Genomic DNA, 22,309 nt, shown 5'->3' on the forward strand with positions numbered 1-22,309 from the left:
CATTATCTTGCTGTCAATTAACTTTTTTACATGATGAAGATCTACATTCATTCAATGACTTCTTGAGTACCCACTCTGTGCCAGGACCTCTAAAGATGGGAGTAAACAAAAGAAAAGTAGTTCTTTTACTCAGAAAATTTCTTACATTCTATTGGTGGAGGCAGGAGAGATATAAAGTCTATATATAATGAACTAAAGAAGCTATCAGTTCAAAAACTTCTATGGATCATGGAATATTTGTTTTTTTTTAATTTCTAATTCTAATTTCTAATAAACATTTGTTTCCTTTTATATTTTTTTGTTTTTGGGTCACACCCGGCAGCTCTCCTGGCTCCACACTCAGTAATCACTCCTGGCAGGCTCAGGGGACCATATGGGATGCCGGGATTTGAACTAATGACCTTCTGTATGAAAGGCAATGCCTTACCTCCATGCTATCTCTCCGGCCCCAAACATTTGTTTTCTAAAGGAGCTTAAAGATCATCTTAGGAGTCTCAAATTCCATTACTTTGAAATGGCAGACAGATACCCAAATGGTTATAAGACTAGAAGTAATGTAGCAAATGAAACAACAAAGTCATGAAAAAAATTACAGAAGTGAGGTAGATCTGGAAATTTTCAGTCAAAATTTAGAAATTGGACTAATTTATGGCAGTAAGCCTAAAGATCTGATAGAATTGGTGAATATTGGTGATTTCCAATAAATATTCAAAGCTCATTTGGGCAGTGAATGATTAACTACTTGCAAGAAATTTTATCCATTTTTAAGAAAAGAAAGAAGTTTAATTATTCTGTTTTATTAATATTTTTATTAAGACACCATGATTTGTAAACTCAGTAATGGCTAAGTTTTAAGGCATATCATATACCTGCACCAGTATCACAATCAGTTTCAACTTCTCTCCATGATTCTCTCCCACCCACAACCCCTTAGCATGCTTCCTTGTCCGACACATTTTTAAATTTATTTAAAGAAAATGCATCACTTGGTTGACATAGTTGACTATGTTACATTTGGTTCCAGATAAGTGAGAGCAAACATATGGAAAAAAAAAGATGAGAAAGGTAAAAGAAAAAAAAAAGAAAAATAATTTTACATAGAAATATAGTAACGAATTTGTGAAAATTATTTTATATTAAATGAGGTAATTAGGAAATACATTTGTTTCCATATAAGTGAAAGAAAATTTATTAAAAACAAAGAGAAATAAAAAATAAAAAGGAATGGAGAAAAATTGGGGGGGGCCCACACCCGTTTGATGCTCAGGGGTTACTCCTGGCTATGTGCTCAGAAGTCGCTCCTTTGGGGACCATATGGGATCCTGGGGGATCGAATCGCGGTCAGTCCTAGGCTAGCGCTGGCAAGGCAAACACCTTACCTCTTGTGCCACCGTGCCAGCCCCGAGAAAGAAAATTTTATAAAAAGATTTAAAAAGGGGGGGGGGTCGGAGCTGTTGCACAGCTGTAGGGTGTTTGCCTTGTGCACGGCTGACCCAGGACTGATAACAGATCAATCCCTCAGCGTCCCAAAATGGTTCCCCAAGTCAGGATCAATTTCTGAGTATATAGCCAGGAGTAACACCAGAGTGTCAGTGGGTGTGTCCCAAAAACCAAAAACCAAAAAAAAAAAAAGATAAAAAAGGTACAGTGGCAATGAAAATTTTGAAAAATTTTATATCTACAATAGTCACTAAGATAGTGACAGATGGTTTAGTAAATTCTTGTTATCTGTCTATTCTGTTGTTTCATTTGTTTATGAACATTAAATGACATTAACTACACATTTGCATCTGAATATTTGTGTTTCTATAGAGATGAAAGTATCAAACAAATGAAGTTGTCCAAGAATTTAAAGCATTAATACCGATACTATGGCTTTTCTGGGCTCTGTTCTCAGCTGCCAGGCTTCCTGAAAGAAGGACAATGTTGGGGAAGAGTGCCCACACTCACTCAAAAAATAGCCCTAGTGATGTCAACCCAAATATAGGCATACTTGAAGTTTAGTCAGATTGGTGTCTCTGAAAAGAATCATTGAGGAGTGGTGAGGCAGGGCCACAGGCACAGCACTGATTATGAATGATGGACGTAGTAAGTGGACTTTAGCAGGATGAGAGCTTGCCACACCCTCTTTTCCCAAGATTGCTAACTTTCAGCTGCATGACCGATGTATCATGATTTTTCACATCTTGGATTAAAACTTTTTCAAGGAAAGAGTGAATCTATAGAGTTAGCATGGTGTAAACATAGTGAGTGCATAAGTGGCATGGTTAGAGCTGCCAGGCCTCCTGAATAAAGGAAGCTATTAGGGGGAGACTGCCTACACTTATTCAAAAAATGCCTTGATGATGATATCTCCTCAAATTCTGGCATACCTGCTATTTGGTCATATTGGATTCTCCAAATAGAACACAGGGAAATGGTGAGGCAGAGCCATAGGCAAGCAGTGATTATGGGTGAACAATGCATCAGGTGTGACTGTGGCAGAGTGGGGGCTTGGGTCCCCTCTCATTCCAAGATTGCTATCTTTTGGCTGTGTGGCTAGTGTACTGAAGATTTTTCATGGCTTGGTTTACATCTCTTTTGTGAAAAGAGTGAAGCTGGCCCGGTGGAAACATGGTGAATGCTTTTGTTAGGTGTAGTTCAAGAACATTCTTCGACAACACAGGGAAAAGTAATTTTCTGCAATTTTAAATGTTTGTATTACACAGATACATTTAAGAGAAAAACAATCAATAATGAAAAAATGTTACCATAATAAAAATATTCCTATTAACCACCCTTTGGCATCATTTATAATAATAGAACCAAGTTTCTTTCAAGGTAATCCCTATTGGGGTAAATTAATTATTTCATTGTCAAAATTTATGAAAACTACAGTGTTTACTTGGTTCATTTATTTATTCAGTGATAGACACTTTCCTAGCCTCTGAGCTGTTGCAGACAAAACATCTTCCTCATAGAGCCTAATAAGGATGACTAACAGTTATGAAAAAAAAAAGAAAAGAAAATATCAGATAGGTAAAATTTTCTTATCCAGTGACATCATAGTAGGGGCAGAAAGTGAGCATTTCAGGTAGACTGGTCCAGGAATGTCTAACTGCACATGAATAGAGAACTCACATGATTATCTACATTAAATGATCTTAGAATTAATATTTCCTTTTACTTGGAAAATTAAATGAAAAAGTAAATTTCAAATTTTACTTGGAAAAGAAAATGAATATTTTCTTTTCTTCTTGTGACCCTGTTTTGATTGCTAAATGCTACATGTGTGGCAGCCATTAGACCCATCTTAGATTAATTATGTTTTATTTTAAAATAATTAAGATTTGAGTTACTTGGGTCATTGGAAGTTCAGAAATTTTTTTACTATTGTCAAATTTATATAATGATCACATTTAATTTTCCACAGTTTAAGAAGTTACAGCTTACAGAATAGATTTAACACAAACTTATTTCTACAACAGACTTTCAGGGACCCACTAAATTAAGATTTAGTGGCATTATATAAAATGAAAAGGTAAAACAAGTTTTTCTTTAGAAATGACTATTGAGCCGATACTGTACTTTTTTTCCTAATAAGAAGATATTGTGCCTGTTCCCCAAGGGTATATTGAGAATATTTGAATATTTCAAAAAAACCGAATATTCTCTGAAAGTAGAAATCAAGTACAACTGTAGATGATATCATCATAATATTTTTAAAGGGGATCTTAATCTCTGAGAACTGAAACTAAACAAAATACAAAATATAGAAACTTCTTACTGATTGTGAGCTATGAAAAGAAGTATATGAAAAACTCATATTTTAGAATATTTGAAAATAAGTCCCATGCTATTACAGAATTCAAGAAGCCCTGGAAATAACATTCAGTTTCATCTCGGTACATGTAGTCCCCAGAAGTTTCATAGGATAATTTGTAATTTAACTGAAGAACAGATTTCAAATCACATGCTTTGTTTTTAACATTTAATGAATATATTGTTTAAGGCTTCCAAATATATGCTAATGGCAGATTATTAAATATTTTTAATTTAAGAAGATAAAGAACATTATACAGATGCACAGCTGGGGGTGATGAACATAATGCAACAGTTGCTGAGTAAATTGCATAAACTAAGGAGAGGCCTTTCCTGAGGCAATAGCATCTGCAAATACATCTTATGTTCACCTTTATTTCTAAAGGGAGGTACTACATATTATTTGCCCTCATTTGGAAAAGACATCTAAGTGTGCATTGTTTCAACTACGGTTACTTTTTTGTGGAGAAAAGTAGGCAGAATTACTTACCAAACAGTGCTGGGAGAACATAGGCTATGATACTGGGAACTTAAACAGGTTCTCTGAATGATAGGCATGCACTGCAGCCCTCTACACAATCTCCGTTGTCCAGACCATTGTTTTTCTTGATTCTGTAGTTCTTCCTAAGTTGCTTTCATAAGCAACCCTTTGCCATTGGCTTCTGCAATTTTCCTAGGCAGGAAATAAAATTGTTGATACTTGCTAATAAAGCACTTTGATCTCCTTTTAGGAAAGGTGTTACATGTGTGAAGATAGGATCTCCTAATTTTCAGTCAACTATTTTGTCTAATGCTAAATTTCAGGAAACACATGTTCAAGACACATTTACAAAATTACAAAGTGCTGAAGGTTCCTAGATTTATAGTGCTGACTAGCTCCTGAAATCAGCAGTCAACACCTAAAGGTACCAAAAAGAATGAATGTGTGACTTTCACTTCTTTGCACAGCTCTCGGGCAAAGAATACCAAGAAATCAAAGCTGTTCAGTTGATTATTTTATGGTATTTTGAAACTCAGATGTTTTGCATTGCTTAAAAAATGTCATTAGCAGTAGCAGTAATACTAAACAGTTTATTTTAGGGCAAATATGCATTTTCTAATATTTTATCTATGTTGCTGTTCAATTGGGGTTAAAATTAGACTCAAAACCTCATTACCTCCTTTCCAGCCATATTATTTGCTTGCAATGTCTCCAGCTGTTTCTATCATCTAAATTTCTATCTAGAGATGGTAGACTAAATGTGAGTTTTAAGAGAAAGTATGAATGATTAGTAGCTCATGTCCACTACACTCGGCATGTAGAAAGTGCCCAGCAGTTGGTCAGTGTCCTTGGTAATGCCCTATGAATAACACCATCTTTCTAGGTTAGATATTTCTTTTCATTTCTATCCACATTATTTACATATGAACTAAGAAAGACTTGTAGTATAATACAGGAGCTGTAGTACAATCCATCCTTCACCACTTATATTTTCTTGAGCAAAAAAATTATTTTTATATTTGAGTGACACCCAGCATTGTTGAGGAATTACTCCTGGCTAAGTTCTTAGGGATCATTCCTGGCATTGTTCAGGGTTATGAAGGATTGGAACCAGGTACACTATATACAATGCAAAAGTCTTGCTCAATGAACTATATTTTCAGCCCTGAGACAGAATTTGTTTTTTTTTGTTTTTTTAATATAATTTTTATTATAATTATAGTGGCTTACATATCATTCACAATAATATTCCAGGTACATATTTACATTGAATCAGGGGAATTCCCACCACCGAATTGAGACAGAATATGTTTTTAACATGATGCTCCGGTGACACTTAGCTCTGCACTTAGGAATTACTTATGATGGTGCATAAGGTGCGTATGGAATGTCATGAATATGGAAAGTCATGACCCAACTTGGGCTTGACTGTGTATGAAATAAGAACCCTATCACTGTACTATCTTCCAAATATTTTAACCTATAAGGAATTTGTTTCTTTATTTTTTAAACTGATGAACTTACTCAGTTACATTGATGTCAAATGAAATTAAGACAAGAATTTTATTACTCTGGAATAGTGCCTGACTCAGACTTATGTGCTAAATATTTTATTTATTTAATTTTATCACTGTATAGCTTATCTCCAAAAGACCTATAAAACAATCATTTCAAATTTCTAATAATATAAATACATTTGTTACATCAGTATAATATACATTTAATAAATACATAATAAACCATTGCATAATAAAATGTAACTCTTTCAGTTTAAAAGATAATCTTTTGGGCTGGAGAGATAGGACAGCATGTAGTACTCTTGCCTTGCATGTGCCCAAACCAGGTTCAAACACAGCATCCAATAGGATCCTCTATCTCACCAGAAAAGATTCTTAAGTGCAGAGTTGGGAGTAACCTCTGTCAATAGATGTGTGCACAATCCCCCCAAATGGAATACTTTTACTGGGTTAAGTTTATGAATTTTTATTTAGAGTATTGTGATTTACAAAGTTATACAAATTGAGTTTTATACATGTTTCAGCATCAGTCCCACCACCAGCATCAACCTCTTTCCACCAATGATCCTAGAATCCATTTCAGACTTCTTCACCCCAAACTGCCATCATAACAGACACCTTCGAAGTTCGGTTGTTAAGTTTCTTTTGGGTCTTATTGTATTGTTGACTCTTAAGTTTTGATATTTAGTTCTGTCCTTCTTTAATTCCACCACTATACCTGAGTCCCATTGGTCCCTGGCCACCCTTATTTTACCCTTGTCTTTGTCCTCTTCCACACTATTTCTTTCTTTCTCCTCATTATGCTTTGGAACCAAAAGTTTTCTAGACAACCCGAATGTAAACCATTGCATTCTCTCATGCAGTTATACTAAATACCACATGTAAGTGGAATCATCTTGTATCTATCATTCTTCTTCTGGCTTACTCATTTAACATATCTTCCAGTTCCATCCATGTTGCAGCAAATTCCAAGATCGCATAATTTCTTAGAGGTATGTACTGTTCTATTGTATATATATGTACAACATCTTCATGATCCATTCGTCTTCTTTTGGACTTCAGAGTTGACCCCAACTTTTAACTATTATACTGAATGCTGCAATGAATAGTGTTGTGCATATGTCCTTTTTAATAAATGTTTTTTTCTGCCCCGGGGATATATACCCAAGAATGAAAATTCTGAGTCAGATTGCAACTTGATTCTATATTTATAGAGAGCCCTCTATATTGTTTTATCATAGAGGTTGAACTACTCAACATTTCAACTAGCAGTGGAAGTGAGATTCTTTTACACTACACACCCTCTAACAAGTTTGTTCCCAGTACATTTAACATGTCCATTATCAATGGTGTAAGATGAGATCTCATTGTAGTCTTGATTTGGATTTTCCTAATGATAAGTAATAATGAGCATTTTTCCATGAACCTCTTAGTCATCTTTGGTCTTCTTCATAGAGTGTCTATTCATTTTCTCTCCCCATTTTGATGGACTTTTTTAGATATTTGAGGGGTTAATCTTCATGAGTGCTTCTTTATCCTACATATCAACCCACATTGGGCACAAATATTTTCTCCCACTCAGCTGACTTTTAGTTTTATCCCTTGCTTATTTTTCCATACAGAAACTGTTTAGTTTTATGCAATCCCATTTTTTTCAGTTTTGTAGCCTTTTCTATTGGCATAATCCATTGAAGACTCCTTTGAGGCCTAGTTCTTTGGGCGTCCTTCTCTGCTGTTCTCAATGTAGTTTATAGATTCAGGTCTGACCTCCAGGTCTTTGATCCACTTAGAATTGACTTTTGTGTAAGCTTTGAGATAGTCATAGAATATTAGGTTATTAAGGATAAGAGAGGGAGAAAAAAACATGATTTCCATAAGGAAAATACAAATGAGACTAAATAATTTTGTTTCTGAGAAAAAGTCACAGCCATCATTACAAGCTTGGCAGAATTAATACATATGTGTAACTACTATAGACCACACCTTTTCCTTTGAGGAGGGAAGTTTAATCCATGGTTGCTATAGCCAACAAGATAAATGTCCCCTAGATTGATGAATATTATTATTTGAAAGCATATTCATACAAAAGAGATTGTCAATAAAGGTTAATGTCATCAATAAAACACTATGAAACTAATTACAAAGATAGACTGAGTAAAGTGTAGACAGGCAAAAAAATACCCAAAAATCTTAAAAAGTTGCAAGGGCTTACAGGACAAATAATTCAGGATTCAAATTCTGGACAAAAATAATCATGTGTCCAAATGAAGCAAACTGACACTTATGTGGTCTTGAAAATGTGACTGTGTCGTCAGTTTTCTTATTGCTTCAAAACACTTGATTTTTTTTCCTATTACCTTAGGGATCTCAGGCATCCAAAGCAAACTTACTTTTGACAAGCAATTACTAGGGCAGATGGGAAAATAGCCACCCAACCTAAGGGTGAATGCCCCCATTTTGTTTTACTTGAAACTTCGCTAGCCATGAGGAAAATAATTCTGCTTAAAAAGCTATCTGCATTTTCAATAGTACCACCTTTCCTGGAGTCCTAGAATGTTGATGGCCAATGTTCCCAGCTGCTTTTAATGTTACTCATTTGATAGATATTACTTATTTGGGCTAGTGACCAATTGAGTAGCATTAAATCATCATGCTATATTTAAGTAAAAATTAATAAGGTTTTACAGGGTATGAATATGAACATTTACTGCATTTGCATTTCCAGAACCTGAAAACATATTTATTAAATTCCATAAATTTTTTCATGTTGCTGTACCAGCTCAGAAAACACATCAATAAAAACAGCATGTCTTGTATGGAGACCTCCAAAATATCTTAATATTATTTAAATAATATTATTTAAATAATATTATTTAAATATCTTTAAATTATTTAAATTATAAAATGTAAATGTGTAATTGTATGCTTATATAAAGGAATAATAGGGCTAAAATTCACAAATTAAGCAGTGTTCAGATTTGTCATTTTTCCATAATACATTGAGCACAATTTGATTCTTGACATAATCAATTATCAACAAACCTTTTAATGAAGAAGTTATGATACACAACCCAGATTACTGGCTACTAATAAATAATGAGGAAGACATCTGTTATCTATCACTCCAAAATCTCAGAATAATTTTCTGAAGTCCTTGAAACAGTGCTATGAGTATATATAGCAAATATCTTATGACTGGAACCCGTGCCCCATGAACATAGTCATCATGTCTGCATTTGGCCAGCTTCATAGACTCAATGCATTCTCAAAAGAGATGTAAGCCAATCTGTAAAAAATTATGAATACTGTACACAGCTAAAAGCTGGCTATCTCAGGAGGAGATATTAGCCATATCTCACTCTATTGATATCGTGCGTGATTCACACATGACCCACAACCACAAGATTGCCAATGGCCCTGCTTTACCTCATACATTGCTCTTTGTAGAGACACCAATCTGACCAAAACTCCAGACATGCCAGAATTTGGGCTGACATCACCAAGACTTTGTTGTAAGTGAAGGCACCCTCCTCTACATTCTCGTACTTCCAGAAGGCCTGGCAGCCAAAATAATTCTCCACAAAAGCCAAATCATCAGCAATACTGTTTGGAATTCCTGGGCTACATGGCCACAACATCTCCATTTTTTTTCATACTGTCATCTCCATAAAAGCATACAAATTTAGACATCAATACATATTTGAATCCTCCTAATGTTCAAGAAAAAGTGTAGCTAACTAACAAGAGCTTAATAAACCTTCTGGCAATGACTTAATCACATTATTGTGAAATACAATAATTTTTACAATTTTTATTGTTGCTGTAATTTTTTTCTTCTTTTTGCTTTTTTAAAGTAATTTTGCTCCCATTTACCTGGAAACAAATGTATTGTGATCAACTCTCTTACTAATTATATAAAAATGAGTTGAACTTCTACAAAGCTCTCATGAGAAAGTAAAGTCTATAGCAGGTACTAGAGGAAGCAGAGAGGAAAAATATAATTCTTGCCTTGGAGAGATTATACAGTAGAAAAGACATTGATAATTCTCAGACTATTTCCAAGTTTAAAACATAAATACAAAATCAGGATAATAGGGGGCATTGGTTGGAATGTTGCACTGGTGAATGGGGTTGTTCTGTTTATGACTAAAACCCATGGTGCTTAAATAAAGATTAAAAAGATATGAAATCATGGTAAAAATAGTAGTAACAATATTGTAAACCACACTGCCTAAAAGGAAAGAGAGAAGAAATATGTCTGTCATAGAGGCAAGCTGGAGGAGCAGGAGGGAAACTGGAGACAATGGTGACAGGACATGTGCAAGGGTGAATGAAAGGGTGTTGGAAAATTGCATAACTAAAACTAAATCAGGAACAAAATTGTAAGAGTGTCTCTCTTGGTGATTTAATTAAACAATTCAATTAAAAGCAGAATAGAGGGAGGGGCAAAATTGACAGATTGAGACAGACCATTTAGATTAAAACGTTTTTTTCAGGAACTATAGATATAGTACAGGGGTTCATGTACTTATTTGCCCTGTATGTGGTTGACAGCAGTTTGATCATCAATACTTCCAGAAACAGGCACAGAGAAGAAGATCCCAACCACTAATGGATATGCCCCCCTAAAATAAAATAACTTTTTACATTTTACAACCTCTGGATTTGAATGTCCCCCAAAGAGTTCATCTTGTAGTAAAACTATTCCTTTTGTCATGTCAATTTCAACATGACTCCTTCAGCTATATTTGTCTGAAAATCCTTCTCTAACATTTTATATGGAAAAATTTAAAATTATGCTTCACAATTTTCATAATAGAAAGATTGAACCAGTTCACAATTTTCCCGCTTTTATATCAACCTCATTCAAGCTTCTGAGGAAATGTGTATGCTTTAACTGGCTATATGTGTGCTCTTCTTACTATTCTTTCAGCAGTGGTTATGATAGTTCAAATATTAGTTGCCTCAGCCTCACTTGGGAAATTGAGAAATGTTGAGAGTTGGGTTCAGTCATCTGTTTCAATGAGCCCTCCAAGTGATTCTGGTATATAATGAAACTTAAAAACCAATGGACTACAGCAAAAAAAAATCACCAGAAATGACTGAGGAGCAATACAAGATCCAAAATTCACCAAAAGGAAAAAGTCCACTGTTATTTGATGACAGTATTTAAGAAGATATAGTTAATCCTTTGTGCAAACCACTCAGAGAATTTGCATCCTGATAGGGCCAATAAGCAACAGTGATGTAGGCCAAATGGCATAATCTACTTGTGATATTTTAGGGTATGATAAGCTCAGAAATATGTTTGTATGATCGTGGGACCATACCTCCTGTGCAGCAGATTTCTGTGCCATGCATATTTGAACCATTGACTCATTGCAGAATTTACAGGGCAGAATTTCAACACGATTCAGTAAAAAATGTACATAACTTTTCAAATATAATTTCTTGACCAGAGTTTTCAGGTGTAAAAATGATATCTTCTATCCCTATAGAAAATAAACTTACACCTGTTACTATCTCCTTTGCTGGCCAGGTTCTTGATTTTTAATGTTCCTTTCAACAGATGTTTATTCTCATGTTAGCAACAAAAGCAAATAGCTAAAACTTCCATAGCCCTGGGACTCATTTTCCTTATGAAAGATTTTAATCAGAAAGACAATGCACTAAATTACATCTTCTTTCAGCCTTTCATTTCCAGTCTTGTTTTTCAAACCAACTTTTCTGTTTGAGTTTAATGTTTTTGCCTGGGGTGTTAATGAATATTAGAAATTTGACACTAAAGACAAAAGACAATAAATAAGGGAAGAAGAGAAAAGAACCAAAATCACATTGAAAGCTATGAATAATTTGACTATTTCAAGAAAGTCACAAAAGCAGAATGAATTAGACCTTTTGCATGAGCGCTGTCTAACAAGCAGCTTGTTAGTTAAATAAGCTTCTCAGTAAAGAGTTTTTTTGCCTTGCATTTCCCAAGATACTCTGTTCATCAAACAAAGCTACAAACACCTAGAGGATTCAGCATTTAGTTACAGAAGGAAGCAATCCCTTTGGGGTTACTGCTTTCGAATTGTGACAGCAGGTAGACAGCTTGGCAGCATTCTGCACTCTCCAGAGAATGGGGAAAGAGACACTGTGAGGGGTGTTCTATACTTTTCAAGTTGCTTTGGACATATTCATCTGATTATAATTATCTTGCTTTCTTACCCACAAAAGCAATAAGAGATTCTTTTTTTTAAGCTCCAATAAAACAAAATAATCCTATCCATATCCCTAAATCAAAAGAAAGCCCCAAGCAAAGATGAAAACTATAGAATATGTCATTGAAACCACAGCACACAGCCTTGCTAAAAATCACACTGCACACACATACTATACACAGGTGAAGGGCCAGATTGGAAAAATTCCAGACAATGGCCTCTATTATCTGGTTTTTAAGCTTCAGGAGAAATCTTCGTATTATTTCAATGAAAAGCTTCAGGTCCTGGAGGAACTGGTACTCACATAGAAGGTACCTTGATGTGGAATAAAAATACTGGTGCAAGTATCTTCCTAAGAAAGGCCAAGGATATCTGTCTCGTTTCGTTGGTGAATGAAGATTTAAAAAATACTGAAGCTTTCCTGGAGGATACCTCAATGGAGATTATGAAATAAAAACAAAAATTAGGATTATAGTACTACAAAAGAGATAAGTACCTTGGGGCTGGCAAGGTGGCACTAGAGGTAAGATGTCTGCCTTGCAAGCGCTAGCCAAGGAAGGACCACAGTTTGATCCCCCGGTGTCCAATATGGTCCCACCAAGCCAGGGGCAATTTCTGAGTGCTTAGCCAGGAGTAACCCCTGAACATCAAATGGGTGTGGCCCAAAAAAAACAAAAAAAAAAAGAGATATGTACCTCACTACTACTGCAAGCCACTAACCTAATAAAATGTAAATTATATAGGTTACCTTGGATATGTGAAGCATAATAAGAAAATACTGTATTATTGAGTAATAAACTATACATTTAACTGTATGCATCATAAAAACAAACACAAATCTACAACTACAATAAAAATAGTAATTACAAGGCTACCACAGTCATGTCTATGGCACTCAACAAAATGGGATTGCATACAACTGAGTATGAGAGTGTACACAAAGTAAAAGAATGTATGACTGAATGACATATAGTGCTATATGCAATATATAGACTTTGTAAGAACTGTATGGAAGTGGGAAACTTGGGGAAGCAAGTAGACTTAGAAACTTCCTTTTGGAAATGAAAAGTTTGCTTGGATGTATTTGTTCTCTAGACATCTTCACGCAGTGCCAATCAATATTACTGAATTGTTTAAAATACTACATTAATTCTATCCTAAAATTTAGACAATTTACACTGGCACAGATTGATACTGATCAAAATTATAGTAACTCGAGAAATAAGGAGCTATAAGGTTTTTTTTGTAAAAAATGAATGATGTTGAGTGTGTAAATAATGGAAGCAAGTGCAGCAAGATATAGGAAAACATAGGATATCATTTAATCTTCTACATTACAAAGACAGTTAAGTGCTAGTAAATATAGAACAAATAAGTTTTATGAGGATTTATCATATGCCGTAAGTTTATTTGTATCATAAAATATGAGGAATAAAAACAGGGGAGTTGAAAGACAAGTCTTGACATTATTTATTAATAACTAAGAGTGAAATGAATGAGAACAGATAGATAATGCTTTTAATAATGATGACGTTGATTACTTTCATAAAATCCAAATATGTGTGCTTCATAAATTATGAGAAAAATTAAAAAGCACAAGATTCAAAAGACAAGTCTACTCAGAATGAGATACAATGTGAAGAAATCATAGAGTTCAACAAAAATGTACAGAATTACGATTACTTTAATGAGACTTTGACTCACTGGCTTAGATTCTTCATAAATATAAACTGTATGGGAAATGAAACAAGAAAGGCAGGTCCGTGGCTGTCATAAAATATGAGCAAATAATAACAACTAAGCGTTATAATATAAGAACTAAAATGATTAAGCATTAAGCATTAAGCTGTGAGAACACACAATGTCTGAACTAACGTGAACAAATAAAATGAATACATAATTGTCCATAAGAAATTAGTGATGTTCCAGGTAACCATGATTGATGTAAAGACCACCTTGCTAACTAATAGAACTTTTTCAATTTTATATCATTTTCCTAACACCCCTCCCAAAGGCCATAAGCACAGGAAGCAATTTTTAACCAGTTTGCCAAAAAGAGCAGAAGAATGCAGTTCGGGCAGAGAAGGGACCACTATGACCACTATGGACAAGAACTAGGTGCTGAAAGGAGAATAATATTCATTATCAATATTGCAAAACACAGTGCCTGCAAAGAAAAATGGAAAAAGAGAGATAGAAGAAATATGTCTGCCCCAGAGGCAGGCAAAAGGGCATGTTGTGAGGAAGGTGGGAGGGAAATTGGACACATTAGTAATGGGAAATGTGCACTGCTGAAGGGATAGGGGTTGAACACTGTATGGCTAAAACTCAATCATTAATAAATTTGTAGTTGTATCTCGTGGTTATTCAATTAAAATGTATCATACAATAAAACACAAAAAAGACCAACAGGCTATTTCCATGCCATTCAGATCTATAATTTGCAAAATTCATATTTTATTGGAAAGAAAGCGGCAACTGATTTATATCAGAACCAGAAATCTTGTTCTGAGCCCAATACACAAAAGAATTAGAAAAATTTGTACTGGGGGGCCGGCGAGGTGGCGCTAGAGGTAAGGTGCCTAACTTGCAAGCGCTAGCCAAGGAAGGACCGCGGTTAGATCCCCTGGCGTCCCATATGGTCCCCCCAAGCCAGGGGCAATTTCTGAGCGCTTAGCCAGGAGTAACCCCTGAGCATCACGGGTGTGGCCCGAAAAACCAAAAAAAAAATTTTTTGTACTGACTTATCTTTAATATAACTTTAATTATTTTCAGTTTCTGTTGTGAGACTATACATAGTCTAGGATATAGCCTATTGGCATATTTCATAAAACATTCCTCTGATTGTTATAAAATTTGTAGTGAAGTTAATTTTCTATAAAACATAAAATATAAATTTCACTTGTAACTATATTGCTTTTTCAAATACATTTTTCTCTCTCGAATGATCCTTGTGACCATGAACTCTTATAGTGCCTCAACTTTCTTGTTTTATTTGAAAAATATAAAGTGCCATAAAATAACTTTCAAAACTTACGTTGTCACAAAATAACATGACCCCTTTATTTGACTTGATTTTATTTGATGTTATTTTATGCTATGTTATGCTACGCTACATTACGTTACACTATGCTATGCTATGTTGTGTGACATTAAGTCAGGTCACACTATTTTACATTATTTACATTATTATTATTTCACATTAAGTCATGTCATGTTATTTTTTCTGATCTGGGTGTCACACCTGGTGGTTATTCCTGGTTCTGTATTCAGGAATTACTCCTGGTATACTCAGGGAAATTTATGGGGTTCCAGGTATTAAACCCAGGTCAACTGTTAGAGTACAGCAGTCAGGCTGCTTTGCTATCTTTGACCCTGCCATTTTAAATTTATTTTTAATTAGTTATTTATCATTAGAACCTGTTCCCTTTTTACTCAATATCCAGCTTCCCTATATACCCTGTACACTACATTTGAAAAAACTACAGTGTTGGTGCTTTAGGGAAGAACATTTAATTTCCTCAACTTTCTTCAATCCTACTAGTTTAAGCTATAAAATGCATGTTGTAGAAGTCAAGGATGCCATGACTTGGATTAGATTCTGTATTATTAAATTTTAAAAAATGAAGTGCCCCAAATCCCAATAACAGTGAACAGCAAATCAAAGAAATATCTTTGCTTGGATTTGCTCAGGATTTCTTCACAACTGCCAGCCTTTTAAAATTTGTTAGTACTTGTCAACCAGATTAAAGATAAAAGTATATTTGATTTAATGGACTCTGTCTGCCAATGTGTCTGCGAGAGATAAACTTAAGGGAAACGGGGTACATTTGTTAAGGATCATGTGCCTTTCACAGTCTTTAACTCTTAAAATTTACCCAAACACCACGTCTGTGGGTTTTGCTTTGGTTTTTAATTGTTTTTCTAGAAAAAGCAATTTGGCAATATATGTATCAAAAGATTTTATGTATGTGTGTATGTGTGTAAATGCATAGAAAATTCACACGAGATTATATTGCTGATTACTTCTGAAGAGAAAGTCAGGAACTTGGAGCGAGGTGTTTAGAAAGCAATATAGTCATAGCTAAAATGTACTTGTATTTTAATAAATCTAATTAATTTTGTAAGAGAAAAATATTCTTCCCAACTCAGGTAAGTAATAAATCTAATGCAGAAAAGTTATGGGATTTTTAAGTCTAATTATGTTAACCTTTATATAATAAGCAAATTTATGTATTAATGAATTTTAATGACAATATTAATAATATGATTTTAATATCACAATGCAGAACTATACCAAGCATAATTCCCATTCTGAAAGGTAAAAATGATATATATACAATGCCTGAGCAATAGCTAGGATAGCTAGCAATACATAGGACATTGCCTTGCATGTGGCTGACCAGGGTTCAATCCCTGGCACCCATATAGTCTAATCTCAGATCCAGGAGTAATGGCTGAGTTCCACTGGTTATGGAAAAAAAAACCCTAGTATACATACCCACAAATGCTGTTAGTTATTGACAATTTTGTGTTAGACTTCAGTGTTTTCCAAATTTTCTCAAACTTACTTAGAATATAATTTCAACATGCTTTAATACATTGACTTTTGATCTTCTGTTGCAGGCGTGCTTGTGTGATTCGAGGTCAAGTAGTGGCAGCTGATGGAACACCTCTAGTAGGGGTGAACGTTAGTTTCTTGCATCACAGCGATTATGGATATACCATCAGCCGCCAGGATGGAAGGTAGAGCTTTACTGTATATGATTACTCTTGGGGTGGAGGTTGGTGGAAATGCTGATTACTAACAATGACTACATGCATCACTTGTATCTCAAAGTCATTGAAAAAGAATGCATGAATCAATTGTATCTCAACGTCTGATCCCCATCAAAATCAAGCCAAATTGCTCTTCTAACTCTTCATTTGAGTTGCCTTGAATTCTTGACCACATGGAAAGTTTCTAGACTTTATCTATTCCCATTGATAATTTTATTTTCAATAGTGAATGAGATAACAATGCAGGTAACAAAAGGGAATCATGGCATTTTTAGGCTATTCTCCTTATTAATGCCTCGAAATCATTTTTAAATCACTATGTCCAAAATATTTCTTTCAAAAATACATAATTCAACCACATTTGTATTATTTCTCTGGAATGATATAATTGGAGCTTTGGTGATATGGTTTCAATAGTGTCTACGTTTATAGGGTCTGGGGTACTTTATTTGCAATGATATGTAGTAAATTTTTACATAGATACTACAAACTATGTGATTTTATCTTTTTTTTTTTTTGTCAAACCTGGTTTTGATTTTAGGGTTACATGTGGTAATGCTCATGTCTTTTTGTTTTGTTTTGTTTTGTTTTTTGGGTCACACCCGGCGCTCAGGGGTTACTCCTGGCTGTCTGCTCAGAAACAGCTCCTGGCAGGCATGGGGGACCATATGGGACACCGGGATTCGAACCAACCACCTTTGGTCCTCAATCGGCTGCTTGCAAGGCAAACGCCGCTGTACCCAAACGCGCCTCCAGGCCCAATTTTATCTTAAATACTAACTACCTAGCTGCTCTTAAATGGCTTCTCAATGTTCAATGGAAGCAGCAGCATTAGGTATGTTTTCATCCTTATTCATTTTATCATTTTTGTTGCTGTCATTTAGGTGGATTTTTTTCAGAATATTTTAATTAATAGGCCCATGTGTCCCACTATAAAATATCCCTTTATTATTCTCAGGAACGTTTGTTTTAGCAATGACCTTGAAATGCCCTAGTTTCCAGGTGGCTACCCTCAAAAATGTCCCATCAGTAACAAGCTACTTTAAATCACATAGAGACTTGTTGGCTTGGAGTTTTTTCACAGTGTGAGGAAGTATCTTATTTCAAGGACCTACAATCAAGTCCTAACCACTTCGGAATTGCTAATTGTTCAACTTGATCTATGCTGAATTTATTTTTCTAACTGCCTGTCAAGAAAGTGCTTAGGAAAAAATTAGTTAAAGTTGCTAATAAGGAAGTTCTAAAGTTCTTAAGAAAATAAACGATTTTTAAGATTTTAATGAATCATACAAATTATTTTTATGTAAATTATATTGTTAATTATTAACTACCAACTATTTGTTCAAACAAGCTAGCAAAACAGCTCTGTATAAATAGTCTGAATATATAAAAACATTTCCTTTTAAGTATTCTATAATTGGAGTTCTCTACTCATTCAAATGAACCTTTTTCCCAATTATATTGAATAATGGAATTTTGGTCACTCACTCATCAGTAACTGGTACAAAAATCTAGCCTCTAGGAACATTGGTGGGGGCAGGTTGACATTGGTGGTGGGATTGGTGTTGCATGTCTAAAACTAAAAACTATAAATAAATTTGTAATTCACAATGCTTTAAGTTAAAAATGTAAATAAAAACTACCAAATGAAAAACAAACAAACAAAACTTAGCTTCTCCCTTGCCAGAATTTGAGAAAGAAGTGTTTCTTTTAAAATATTTTATTTAAATAAAATATTTCATTAGGGATATTTGGCTTTTCATGGGAAAATAATGGACCCTCAGATAATGTCACTTATGTTACAAAGATTTTGGTGATTTGTTATACATAAACTAATAACAAATCTTAGCAAGTTTATAAGTCTTGAAAGGAGCGTTAATTTTTAAAGTTGCTGATTCCAGGTTATACAAAATATTAAACAAGGACCTTTTCATTGTTATTTTTATGTTTTCGATTTTAAAGCAAGTGCCACAACCCAACCTTGTCAAAACAAATAGTAACACAGAAAGCAGTCATAGTACACTTTAACACTAAAATTACAATTAAGTGTCATAAGTGTGTATACATTCAAATTATTTGCCCCAAATGTCAGTCATACTGAACCACTGTCACCTTTTGGAAACAACGTGGCAATATTATGAGATTTTCCATTTTTCTACCTGTTTCTACCATAGATAGAGTAAATATGCTATAAAGAATTTATGACACACCAGAGGGCAAAATATTCTAGAGAGTTTGAAATTAGTAGCAGAAATGAACACTAAAATTCCATTTTCTTCAAACAAAACCACATAACCGGATTAATCTAGCTCTGTCTCTTAAATAGAGGGGGAAACAAGGGAGGGTTCCAGGACCAAACAGATATATGATCATTAAGAGTAAGCTAGACAAAGAGGGGACCACCTACTCAAGCAGCCAGGGGGTGATGGTGGAGTATATGGGTTGCAGAAAGGGAACTGGGATGGGGGAAGGACAAATTTGGTGATTCCCCTCATTCAATGTTAATATGTACCTAAAATACTACTGTGAAAGATATGTAAGCCATTATGATGAAAATAAAAATTAAAAAAATGTAATGGGATAGGCTGAAAAGATAACACAGTGATAGGATGTTTGCCTTGCACACAGCCAACCTGAGACAGACCCGGGTTTGATTTCAGAATACAACATGGTCCCCTGGCCTGCCTGGAGCAATTTCTGAGAGCAGAGCCAGGAGTAACCCCTGAGCGCCACCAGGTGTGGCCCCCAAACCAAGAAAAAAAAAGAAAAAATTTTGAAAGACATTGAGAAATTAAAGAGTTCTGCAAGACAAGACTTTCTTGGGGATATTTATGAACAGCCTAAGACAGACATACACATTCTGCATAGGTTTTAATAATCTTCCTTCTGATCTATTAGAATTAGTAGTAGTCTCCACAGAAATAAGTCCTTACTTTTGTATCATTTATACTCATCTTGATATGGCTTTATAACTTGAACTCAATGACCCATGCCAATTGAGACTGTATTTGGTAGAATATGTTCCCCCAAAATTAACCATTCAAAGAACATTTTTAGTTGCATTACAATGGATTTTTTTCTCATAGGTTCACTATCTAGCTCCATGACAATTAATGAATGGGCTGAACAGTGTTTACTGTTTGCAATAATAAGGGAATACATGAAATAGATCAGTGTTTTACTATTTTACCAAAAATAGTATCTTTTTGAAGCTACTGTGGGTAAGACACTTCCCTTGCAAGCTTATGGCCTGGGTTAGATGCCAAGCATCTTCTTATTGTCCCCTAAACCCACTAGGAGTCAGCACTGATTGAAAAACCAGTATCTAGTCATGAGAAGCATGACCTAAAAGGAACAAATAAAATAATTGAACAAGTTTTGGACCAGAGAGATGATAGAGCAAATCGGGCATTTGCCTTACATTGAGCCACCTTGAATTTGATCCCTAGCGCTATTTATGGTCCTCAAGCCCTACTAGGACCTCTCCCTGAACACATAATCAGGAGTAAGCCCTTTGCTCTAAGCTCTTCGCACAACTGCGTATGGTACAAAGACAAAAAAAAGATAAATAGAACCAGACTGTGCGTGCACATGTATGAACTTTTATGTGTGTAAATATATATATAGGCGTGTATATATGCATTTGTATAAATATATTTAAATAAATTGGCTTATATCATGTGAGAATTGGCAATAATAAAAAATTGAGATTAGACTGCAGACTGGACCCTCATAAGAAAGAGTTGATACTGCAGTCTTGAGACAGATTCCTTTTTCCTCAGAGATACTTTTGATTTTTTCTTAATATCTTTCAACTTTTTGGATGAGGACATCTGTGAGAAGAAAACTACTATGTTTTTCGGTTTGGTTATGGTTTTGGGAGGCACACCCATGAATATTTAGTGCTTACTCCTGCTTCTCTGTTTAGCGATCATTCCTAATGAAACCTTATGGACAATATGTGGTGCCAGGGATAAAATCTTGGCTAGGTACATGCAAGGTAGATGCCTTATATTCTGGAAAGTCACCATATTTTAGTATCTAATATGTATTTGACCTTTACATTTAAAATGTAATTTAAAGAACTGTGTTTCCAACACTAATTCCATCACCAGTGTCAACTCCTTTCCACCAATATTTCCATATTCTTTCATCCCTCATACCCCCTTCCTGCCACTTTGAGAGGCACGTTTCAAAGTATGGTGGTTACAGCTTAGATTTTGTGTTTTCAGTGTTATTGAGTCTGTTCTTCAGATGCATAGCTATACCACTTTCCCAGATCACCAATATACCCAAAGCCCTTACTTCTGTTACATTATTACATCTCTTTCTCATCTTAAGATAGGAAGATAAATTACCCTTATATTTTAAATCTTATTTTATTGAAACCATTATGATTTACAAAGTTAATTTATAGTTGGGTTTCAGACATACAATGAATCAGGGCCTCCCATCACCAGTGTCGACCTCCCTCCACCAAAGTTCCCCAAATGCATTCTATACCACTCCCGGACCCCCTCCTGCCAGTAAAACAGGCAAAGTTTAAGTTTAGATTGTTAAAGTTTGGGTCTCTTGATTCCATTGCTGTTTCCTTTGGCTTGAATATTTAGTTCTGTCCTTTTTAACACCACCAGTGTGCCTGAGACCACTTGGCCCTGACCCCATCCTTACCCTTATATTTTAATCTCATTTAATAACATACAGGAGTAATTGAGAGATCATATTAGCCTATATTATTAACTAGGAAACTAAAGCTCATAGGAGATAAATAATTAGCCCCCAAACACAAAATTAACATATTGGAGCTAAGATTCAAACACAGGTATGTATGTGCGACTTTCTGGGGACCCCGGCCAACAGGGTGAAGGGGATGAATGCCGCAACTTATTCGTGGGTTCACTGAAGCTGACACAATCCGAAATATCTGTGGGAAAAATCTGTAGAGGTTAGAAAGAAGGCCTAAGTCTTTTTATCTGATCAAAGGCAATTTATTAAGCAGGCAAGCGCTTATATATATTTTTTACACAAGGGGAAGTATGTCTCAAAAACTATTGGTCATTCCAAACCATCTCTTATCCAATTATATTCCAAGCATAGGCACATAACCAAAAATGAATAAAGGTACTAAACATTAAACTTATGGGGCATACAAGCATTGGTCAATTCAAACAAGCTTTTCACCAATTATATGCTTACTACAGGTATTTGGCCAAAAAGGGAAAAAGGATAGAGTGTGCCTTGTTAAGCACAGCCCAAAGGAGGTGGGAAAGGAAAAAGGGGAAGGCATGACTCAATGACTGATCCTAGCAATCTTTAGCTCAACCGGAATCAGAGACATATAAGGAAATATTATCTTGTCCCTGGCCTCATGGCCCTATGGTTAGTACAAGGGGCTATGTTGTTGCAAGATTTCCTATTTGCTCATGGGCTAGGAACCTGCCGACAGTCACGTATGCAGCTCAGTGGAACTTTCCACAGAGATAGAGGCTAAGGTTGATAGCATCCATTTTGTGCAGGCTAGAGCAGTC

At 35.0% G+C, this 22,309-nt stretch overlaps 1 protein-coding gene across 1 annotated transcript in view; it reads left to right on the forward strand.

The window, feature by feature from the left end:
• The window catches only part of TENM1 (teneurin transmembrane protein 1), an 817,501-nt gene that overhangs the window by 604,985 nt on the left and 190,207 nt on the right, over window positions 1–22,309 (forward strand). The window contains exon 17 of the mRNA XM_049767088.1: window positions 16,629–16,748. Coding sequence (XP_049623045.1) covers window positions 16,629–16,748 — 120 coding nt within the window. The remainder of the gene's footprint in view (window positions 1–16,628; window positions 16,749–22,309) is intronic.

The sequence above is a fragment of the Suncus etruscus genome, chromosome X (genome assembly GCF_024139225.1).
Source record: "Suncus etruscus isolate mSunEtr1 chromosome X, mSunEtr1.pri.cur, whole genome shotgun sequence".
NCBI lineage: Eukaryota > Metazoa > Chordata > Mammalia > Eulipotyphla > Soricidae > Suncus > Suncus etruscus.